Source organism: Mya arenaria, chromosome 4, assembly GCF_026914265.1.
Source record: "Mya arenaria isolate MELC-2E11 chromosome 4, ASM2691426v1".
Classification (NCBI taxonomy): Eukaryota; Metazoa; Mollusca; class Bivalvia; order Myida; family Myidae; genus Mya; species Mya arenaria.
In genome coordinates, this window is record NC_069125.1 from 35,422,224 (window position 1) to 35,432,614 (window position 10,391).

General features: G+C 36.9%; 1 protein-coding gene across 1 annotated transcript; it reads left to right on the top strand.

The window, feature by feature from the left end:
* The first annotated feature begins 3,821 nt into the window (after window positions 1-3,821).
* LOC128229617 (monocarboxylate transporter 13-like) lies at window positions 3,822-9,715 on the top strand. Its single transcript, XM_052941378.1, has 5 exons — window positions 3,822-4,442; window positions 5,834-5,963; window positions 7,373-7,516; window positions 7,933-8,664; window positions 9,226-9,715. The coding sequence occupies exons 1-5, from the start codon at window positions 4,146-4,148 to the stop codon at window positions 9,453-9,455; spliced, it is 1,533 nt and encodes a 510-aa protein (XP_052797338.1). The 5' UTR covers window positions 3,822-4,145; the 3' UTR covers window positions 9,456-9,715.
* The last annotated feature ends 676 nt before the right edge of the window (window positions 9,716-10,391 follow it).

Genomic DNA, 10,391 nt, shown 5'->3' on the forward strand with positions numbered 1-10,391 from the left:
TCAATGTGTAATGTAGGGATACTTACACTATATGGGAGATTAGCAATGTATTGAGCTATGAGCAAGTGTTGCAGTCCTATCCTTCAATGTGTAATGTAGGGATACTTACACTATATGGGAGATTAGCAATGTATTGAGCTATGAGCAAGTGTTACAGTCCTAACCTTCAATGTGTAATGTAGGGATACTTACACTATATGGGAGATTAGCAATGTCTTGAGCTATGAGCAAGTGTTACAGTCCTAACTTCCAATGTGTAATGTAGGGATACTTACACTATATGGGTGATTAGCAATGTCTTGAGCTATGAGCAAGTGTTACAGTCCTAACCTTCAATGTGTAATGTAGGGATACTTACACTATATGGGTGATTAGCAATGTCTTGAGCTATGAGCAAGTGTTTGAGTCCTTACCATCAATGTGTAATGTAGGGATACTTACAATGTATGGGAGATTAGCAATGTCTTGAGCGGTGAGCAAATGTTTCAGTCCTTACCATCAATGTGTAATGTAGGGATACTTACAATGTATGGGAGATTAGCAATGTATTGAGCTATGAGCAAGTGTTTGAGTTCTTACCATCAATGTGTAATGTAGGGATGCATACAATGTATGGGATAATAGCAATGTCTTGAGCTATGCGCAAGTGTTTAGTACTTACCACCAATGTGTTATGTAGGGACCCTTACAATGTATTGGAGATTATTAATGGCTTGAGCCACAGCTTAGGGGTAAGAGACATGAGAAATATAGTTGTCTTAAATATTTCTGGCTCAAATTTAATCAAACTTTTATACTATACATTTTCGCATGCTGGTTTTGCAGGGATATGATCTTCAATACAACTGTATGTGTGTGTCTGTCTGTTTTATAATTGCAGTGTGTGGCATGGTCAGTCATGTCTAACATGTCTAAAGGGAGTTTATTGAAAACGGACATTGCTCAACTTTTATCTCAAATAAATGGTTTCGAAAATTAACCTCAAATGCCATACAGGTATAACTTCTGGTCTATTTTCTGCTAATAAAACGTTTTACTGGCAATGCAGCTTGCACTTATCCAAGTAACCACTTGTGTTGAGTTGAATTAGTAACCACTTGTTTTAATAGAATTAATTACCACTCACACTGAATCGAATCAGTAAACACCCATACTGAATTGATTTGAATTAGTATCCACTCGTATTGAATCGAATAAGTAACTACTCATAATGATTCGAATAAGTAACCACTTAATTGTATTATATCCAATTAGTAGCCACTTGTATTGAATCTAATGAGTAACTCGTATTAAATTCATTTAGTAACCACTCGTATCGAGTTATATTAGTCACATTGAATTGAATTAGAAACCACTCGTAATGAATCTAAATAATTACACACGTATTGAATTAATAACCACATCTTGAATTAAATTACTAACCTCTCGTATTGAATCTAATGAATTACTAAGTGTATTCAATCAAATAACTAAATACTGGTTTTAAATCGAACTATTAACCTCTCGTATTGAATCTAATAAGTAACTCGTATTGAATCGATTTATCCCTTGTATTAAATTGACTTAATAACCTTTTCATATTGAACTTAATTATTAATAGTTCGTATTGAATTGAATTAGATATCGTTCGTATTGAACTGAATTAAAACTTCATCCGTGTAACTGGGAACAACTAGGCTTCTGCTTATGTATGCCCAATTGTTATAAATTGGGCTACAACGCATGGTCTTTTCCAGAAATGTTATTTTTAGATAAGTTTTTTTGTGCAAGTTATCTGCACATATTTCTTTTTGCTTGGCATATCGAATCAACTTAAAAATAAATAAATGGCTCTCAGAACATTATCAACAGCTTCCTAAGCCCATTACCCTGCTTTGGGCCTGAATGCTTCATGTTCAAACAAAAATGTTCTACTTCGGATTTTCAGTCTGTTATATATCATCCTTGAATAATCATTCTGATTTACTAAATAAATTCCGAACAGTTAATGCACGCTAAAGAACCAATTAGAACTACCTTGGTAGAGTACAGTACTCGGACCTTCTTGTATCTTTCTCTGTCATTTATGGCGAACATTTTTGGTCAAATGTCGCCTAAAGTCAAAAGAAGTGCCGAAAAAGAGGATCACCTCTAAATTTAGAGGTGTGGCTATCTAACGTAGTAGTTGTTATATTTAAAGGGGTTTATAAAGAGAGGTGCACCTCTTTATTTAGGAGTGCATTTCTATTTCGACTCGAGTTTTGACCTAAATGGCATGTCATAGTCTCTTCCGCTCCACTGTTTCCTTACCGAAAACCAAGACACCCCATAAGCAAACAGTACAATGACTTCCATAGAAGTAGATTGACGTCCAGTCTGGAAACTATTTACTTTTATCGTGTGATGGTAAACTTTTCTACCTTCACATTCTTGTCTCGTTTACCCTAAAGCAACCTTTTCTGACCCATATAAAGTCATTTTAAAAGATATAAAAGTTCTCGTTTTTCCGCTTGATATTCGACTAATATTCAAGATGGGGAAGTTAATCTGTCTCGCATGTGATAATGTTTGCGTTTATTTAGGTGAAAAAAAATACGTGTTATCAACACGCGCATGTCAATAAAATATTCTAATGTCCTCGATACCCGTTATCACAGTATGTCAGTAACAACAGGGGCGGATCCAGGAATTGATGTTAGAGGGGGTGTAACTTAGGGGCGCAACCTTTTGACATGCGCCTCTCCCTCTGAACCAAAAGTATATGGCATAAACTGTTTGCATGAGGATTTGGGGTTACTCCCTCAAGAAAATTTTAACAATTTGTAGTCGGAAATGATGCATGATGAGCGTTTTCATTACCTTTTATATCCCATATTGATGAAAAAAGTAAACTTTGAAGATTTTAGAGGGGAGCGCGCAGGATGCGCCCCCCCCCCCCCTCTTAATCCGCTAGTGAACAAGCCCTGTTTTGTCAACTTGAGGTAACAACCGGTTATTGAACCGGAAATGAAAAATAGTACGTTAAATGAAAAATGCAGCACACACGCGAAAGATGTGTAAATGCACACACGTGAGTCTTATAATTATGTATAGGTCTTCAAGTAATAGAAGCACGCATGCGAATCAGGTATGTATTCTGCATAGGAACAGACACGTACGAACGTCGTGGGGAAAAACGTCTCAAGTGGTTGTTGAACTGACTTATCTATTAAGAAAAACACTTGGTATAGATATCAATTGTGATTCCTTGTTTTTGCACAATCTTAGGGCGTTAAAAATATTTTGTTTCCGGTTTTTCGACCTACCCCATTTCTTTGCCCCAATTCTAGACCATTTTATTGTCTTGAGAACTGTTGTTTACCATTTGTTGATTATTTGTTTTAAAAGTTCAAAATGAAGTGTTTTTGACTTTTAACAATATCAGTGATTCTAATACTGATTGTTTCAGTTTTCTTAAGCATATCTTTATTCTATAAGTTTTTGGTAATAAAAAAAAACTCTCTAGAAACAATTTGCCTAATAATAAATAAATAAATAAAACGATCAACCTACCGTATTTTTTGTTTTATTTTTTATTTTATTTGTTTGTTGTTGTTTTTTGTTGTTGTTATTTTATTTATTTATTTATTTTTTTTTTTTTTTTGGGGGGGGGGGGGGGGATGAAACCCGAAATAAACATATTACTTGTTACGCTTAATCTACAATTTCATGTTTTATCAACAGTATGTTATTCAACAGTGGTATCAAGCGAATACATAAAGCGTGATCACTTAATTTCCTTATACAGTTTTTTTTTCAATAACACAATCGCATATAATGCATGATAATCGTACGGCCTGAATCTTTAAAACATTGATGCTTCCTCGACGCTCATGTATTGGAGCGAAATATTTCGAGAGTGACGAACAGCAGAGCGAGATGGATACTTAAACCAGGACAGTGGAGCAATGGTCGATCTAGTTTAAGCCTGAAATATCATGGAACTATTACGGGCTTCAACCTGTTTTCAACGTGGTAGAATTGAGAGATGTGAGGTTTATCATGTGATACTATAGTTGTTTAATCAGCTTCAACACTGCCGTCAACGTAAACGTGAACATTAATTACACGTTTGTTCTTACGCTGACGTTATAGGCTGCATTACGTCTTTTGGCGTTTAAGAAGGCATGGAGGGAAACGCTAAGACAGAGGACTTGCAACGTGGTCAACAAGAGGCGGGACATTTGCTTCCTCCTGATGCTGGGTTGTCTGAGAGCCATAAACAATTGTCTGAAAATGGAATACTTTCAACGTACGTTGCTACAGAATTCGGTTCAGGAGTATTGAAAAGTGTGCATTCAGTGCAGGTCTGCGAGAAAGTGTGTGAACCAAACGGAAATAAGGACGAATGCATTGAGGACTTGGAACCTCACCTAGATTCGCACTGGAGCTTCGCTATTGCGTTAGCGTCTTTCCTGGCACAAGTAGGTTACTTGTAATTATTTCTTTCAGAAGTATAATCGTGTAGGGCATTGTCCTCAAATATCAAGTCAAGTTTGTCATGAGTCTGATAATTGAGATAATGATTTGTCAGAGGTTATCACATATTGATAACTAAAGACTACTTCATGTTAGCGTAAGTCTGACCTTAAGTGGACTACATTTTCAGCCTCTACTTTCAGTATCAATTAAGTCTGTTTGACCTGGTTCTAATTTACGCCTACTAAACGCCAACTCCACCACTTACCGGTGGTGCGAAAAAAATGAGTATATTCGACAGCGCCACCACTACCCCACAGCGCCAACAGTATAGCAACAGCACCAAAACTTTTATAAATATATCAAATTTCCTTTCTACGATGAGTTTGTACGTTTTAATGTGTACCGGCGAAAGTAGTACACATAACAGTTCCATAAGCATGCGATATAATGTTCTTACGGTGTGTCTATGCACCTTAGTGTACTTGAAATGCTAGCAAATCTCAGAATATGTATAACTCCCAAACGGTAGAAAAGCTCCTGGCAATACAGTTCGCACAAAAGTGAAACGAAATCGTAATCAACCTGTAGTTAAAGTGTTTTAAACGGTACCACATTCTCCAGGTTTCGAAATATGTCAATTTAATAAAAAAATATAAAAGGAAAAGTAAGTCATACTCGCATGTGTACAAACAAAATGCACAGCTGCACCACAGCTCATTTTCTTTGCACCGCCGATGAGTGGTGGAGCTGGAGTGTAGTAGGCGTGTAATTACTTATGTCAAAATGAATCTTTGAGAATACACAAAATTTACGGGTATCCAACACAAATATAGCATTAGCAATCAGTGGAAGCTGCTTGACTGAACTGCACAGCTTGAAAAGTTAAATGTTTGAGGTATTGAATGCAAAGCAAACAACCGGCACACGTTGAAACTATCGTTATAAATCGCTTCAGACGGACCTTAACAACCGTTTATTAATTATTAAGGAGAGCATAATTTTGCCGCTTTGTCCGTCCGTCCGTCCGTCCGTCCGTCACAACATGTTTTCATAATTGGTGCTTGTCAGGGCCATGACTTCAAAACTACTGACGGGCTTGAACTAAACCTTAGTAAATAGATAGATGGAAATGAGAAGAAGTGCAATGCACAATTTAATTGCTGTTGTTTTATTTCATTTCTTTAAATTTACGTTTGAATTTAATTCTCTAACCTGCCCATATATTTCAATGTTATTATGGAAATAACTTGTGTACAACAATGCTACAACCATTCATCTTGTACCAGCACATTGTATTACAATTTCTGCTTCTCCAACACACTATTCCATGCGATATGCCGATAACTCTTTTTTAAGTTGTGAGTTGTCCTATAAGTTCAGCATTTTCTTTCAGGCGATTCTTGGCGGTCACGTTTACACGACGGGGATTTTCTACACGGTATTCCGGGAACAGTTTCCGGAAGCGAGGGAGGTGGCTGTCAGCTGGTTGTGCTCTATGCCGATCACACTGTGGTTCGTCGGAAGTAACTAATATTTATTATGTTTAGGTTTGTGGTAATATCCACTAGCGGGTCCAGGTGGGGCGCCGGTGCTTTTTTTTATTTTTTTATTTCAATATAGGAGAAAAAGAGTAAAGAAATACGCCCAGTGTGCACCATTTAGGACTAGAAATTGTTAAAATTTCCTTCGGGGATCACCCCCATATCCCATCTTAACACTTGAAACCAAGGGTCAAAAGGTTACGCCCCTAAGTTAAGCCCCCTCTTACATCTTATCCTGGATCCTCTCCTGATATCTTACATTTTAAGTTTCACAAACAAGCGCTTTTCATGTTGGGAGACCTTTCTTACTGTTCAACTCAGTCTGTCTGTCAGTTTAAAATCTCGTTAAAAAATCTCACTCTGCTCATTCTTAATCATTAAGATATCAATTCATATCACTATTACATAGAATTACGCTAGCAAACGCCAAACTAAATCCGCGCGTATCTCGCTAACAAGGGGGAAAACGGTTTAAAACTTTTGAAGGTTTTTCTTGTAGGTAAGTATCAGTACCTAATTAAAATTTTGAAACATCGGCAAGGTCCCGAATTTGTTTGCAGTTTTAGTCAAATGATTATTAGATACGTACATTATTTATTTAGCAGTATCATATTCAATTCAGATCAGCTAATTCGTGTGGAGGAATATTCCTGCCGTAAGATAACCGAATTACGTGTCGTTCATGTTGGAGGCGTGATATAATGATGTATGGTTCTCACAGATCTACCGTTCTGACAACTTCTTTTATTTATTTATTTTGTCCTGGAAATAGCCTTTTTTTCGTTAATACCATGAAGCCAGTGATATGAGACAAGTGACGAAAGATCAGATATATTTTTCTTGTTTTATATTTACTTTCGAAAATTGAAGTTTTATAGCTAAAAGCCTTATTAACGCTTTAAGAAAAAAAATCAACATAACACAGCAATTTTTGAACGTAAATATGAAAAACTGCGATCTGATCTTTTTTAGCAGTCTTATATCACTGGTTCTCAGACATTTACGCAAAAAATGGCTCATTCCAAGACAAGAAATAAAAATAGGTAAATCAAAACGGCCCATCTGCGAGGGTGCAGCTTTAACGACAACATGGGCACAAATCGGAAATAAAATACGTAGCATGGTCTTTAAGTCTCTTGATTTGTGAAGTAGAAGTTAAATGTGTGAGATTTAATAGATAAATTATTCAAAACCATGCTTTAGCTAGTTTTCTTTGCAAAAAACGGCTACACATGTATATCCAAATTTTGATAACATTTCGTGGGGTTTGTACAAGGATATGTATAAAAGTTTGGAAGAATGCTCTATTTAATCTAACCATATCAATAAATACAAACTTGCATACCGGTATTTTTAATGCTGTTATCTCAAACAAATGTTTATGTTTTAAGGTCCTCTGGGTAGTGCTCTGTCAAACCGGTACGGATGTCGAACTGCGTCAATAACGGGAGGGTTTCTTGCGTCCACGGGGCTAACACTCTGTTACTTCACAAACAACTTCTATCTCATCTTTCTGTTTTATGGCGTCGTTGCAGGTTCGTTAAATGATTATTTTTATACGTTGACAGAATTTTTAAGAAAGTATATGCCAGTGAATATAACTCCAGAACGATGACAGCTTCATGCATTACTCAGAAACAACTGTTTCGTCCCAACAATCACTAATAATGTTGCGTTTATATGACGAGATTTACCTCGGGGGCAAATATGAGCATATGATCACAAATTCTAGTATTTACTAGCATTATATGACATAAAATTCCCTCGGGGACAAATTTGCCCCAAGTTTGGAGGTGGGTTAAATGTGCCCCCGTGTGTATTTATGTCATATAAACGCAATCACGGATTTGCCCCCGATGTTTGCGACGCTAAGCACTATGAATAAATGATTAAATATTCGTACATTAATTCCATATAATTAACTTATTTCAGCGTCTAGTATGTGTTGTAGGTTTCGGCAACGGCATACATTATGTAGGGTTCGTCGCGTCAGTGAGCAGATACTTCAAGAAATTCCGCACCGTGGCAAACATTATCACCACAATTGGGGTGACGTTTGGAATGGCACTGTATGCAACCTTAGTCCCTATGCTCAACGACGCTTTCTCTTGGCAGGGGACTTTGTTAATATTAGGTGGAATTAGTTTTAATTTGTGTTCATTGGCATGTATATTATTTCCCATTAAACATAGCACTCCCATGCCAAAAAAGAAAATAATGAACTTCAGTCTTCTTAAAGACAAGCATTTCCTCCTTTTCGATATTCAATGCATTTTATGCAATCTCTCAAGCGGAGTGATTTTTCTCCATCTGCCAGCTTTAATTATATCAAACGGCATATCATTCTCCGTCTCGTCTCTTTCACTCACCATTTACGGAGTCTCGAACTGTGTTGCCAAGGTGATATACAGTGTCATCGGGTACATGTTCGCTCCCGATTGCAGCGCCATCTATGTCAGCTCGCTAACGGTGTACGGTTGTGCTCTAATCCTGCTAGCTACATACCCAACTCATATGTGGGTCATATGTTTCTCGGCAATCCTGGGATTCACCTACAGCGTGACGGGTGGATATTTAGTAGAGGTTATACTCAGCCTCGTTGGCCCCGAGAACATTGCAGACGGATTGGCGTTCGGTCAGGTCGGAAAAGCTGTTGGGAGTCTGCTGTGTGGGCCTTTGGCAGGTGACTTTTTACCATCTTTACTAATGGACTTGTTCAGAACAATAAATTGCGGCTTGAAACTAATTTAAAAACATACAGTCAAACCTGAATTAAGTGGCCACCTTTGGGAAAAGGTCAAAGTGGCTGCTCAAGACAGGTGGCCACTTTATACAAGTGGAACATTTTCTGTCACTTAAGCTTTGTTTAAACGGAGGTCCATTATAAATTTTAACAATCATCTCACACCACCATTAGTATCATCATCGTTAAAGAAGATTAAATACAAATGTAGATCATATAGCTTGTATATCGTAAATATGCGTATAACGTTTGTCTTATTTATAATCGTTTTAATCAAACATTTTGCAGCATTAAGCATTTAATACTATGAAGGCAGAAGGGTGTCCATGCTAGTCTCCATGAGTGCATAAAGTTACTGCCAAAAGGGATGCAGCACCCTTCCATATATAACTCTTCAGCTTAAACCCTACACTAATACCAGTAATCATTTATAAAAACTCATTCAATGCACTATTACACATGCCAAATACATTTACAAAAAGTTCCATTTTTTTTTACCAGGTTTACTGTATGAATCCTCCGAAAGTTACCAGACCTCATTCTTCGCGGGCGGTGTTATCATGCTACTTGGATGTGTCCTTATGCTGCCCGTTGCTAGGCAAATGAGAAAGAACAACCGGTTGAGCAGGGAGTCGGAGACAGCGATAGACTTTGAGGAAGAAAATGACTGCGAAATCGGTGCTGACTTGTGTGTGAATTCGAATAAGAAAATGGAAAATATTCTTAGCTGAGCATGCATTTATAATGTGGAATACATATCAAATGTTGCTGTCATTGTAATAGCTTATATTAGTGACAAAATCGCATATGAAAATTATTTTTGTGAACACCCATTTTTGTTGATTTATTTATGATAGTTCATGTATTTTTCTCATCGCCTTTAAATTTATATGTTTTCATTATGCAACAGAAACTATAGGAGCAATCCTAGGACCAGATGGCTGTACTCGATAATCTTGTTAAGATGAACGAGCTCATTTTTTAAATTTACTGTACCTAAAAATAATACAATTGAACCTACAAGGAATAAACAGCCAAGTGGCAAAACATGACTTAAGACCCTGTCTAAACTTCAGCTTTAAAGTTCGTCGAAAGGCCAAGTAACTACAGTGTACTCAGCTCTCGGAAAAATTATAAACAACCTTCCTAGTTTAAGATTCCTCAGTCTAAGCGTTCTCCATATATTGAGCGGAAACGGTGGGGACAGTCGTACGGACGTCCAATTTCTATATGACTCCGTTCGGGGGCACAAAAAGTCATTCGCGTAGTATCTAAATATATTTTTATTGCACAGGAATTGCACTTGTGTACATGTAATGTTTCTTGCAAAGAAACTTGATTTTTCTGAAACTTAAGATACAATATAAGTAAAGAGCTCAATGCGCATACACAAATAAATAAAACAGTTAATGATACTTATAACGATAGTCTTGGTGCGTGTGTGTATACATATAGGAGAAATACAAATAAACTCATTTACACAAAGATTATTGAAGACATTGAACACTATATTGACAAAACCTAATGGAATGGATTTCAAGTACCCTAATATATATCAAGAGTTATTTCGCCTTGTTAAATGTCCGGCCAAAGGTTTGGGTCGCAGTTTCGTCCGGTCTTCAAACCACAAAGAGTGGAATTACGATCACATGAAGTATTAGGGGCTG

Coding starts and splice junctions, on each gene's coding strand:
- LOC128229617 (XM_052941378.1), top strand. CDS start 4,146: ATGGAGGGAAACGCTAAGACAGAGGACTTGCAACGTGGTCAACAAGAG. Junction 5,964..7,372: donor CACACTGTGGTTCGTCGGAA/GTAACTAATATT, acceptor TTATGTTTTAAG/GTCCTCTGGGTAGTGCTCTG. Junction 7,517..7,932: donor GTTTTATGGCGTCGTTGCAG/GTTCGTTAAATG, acceptor TATGTGTTGTAG/GTTTCGGCAACGGCATACAT.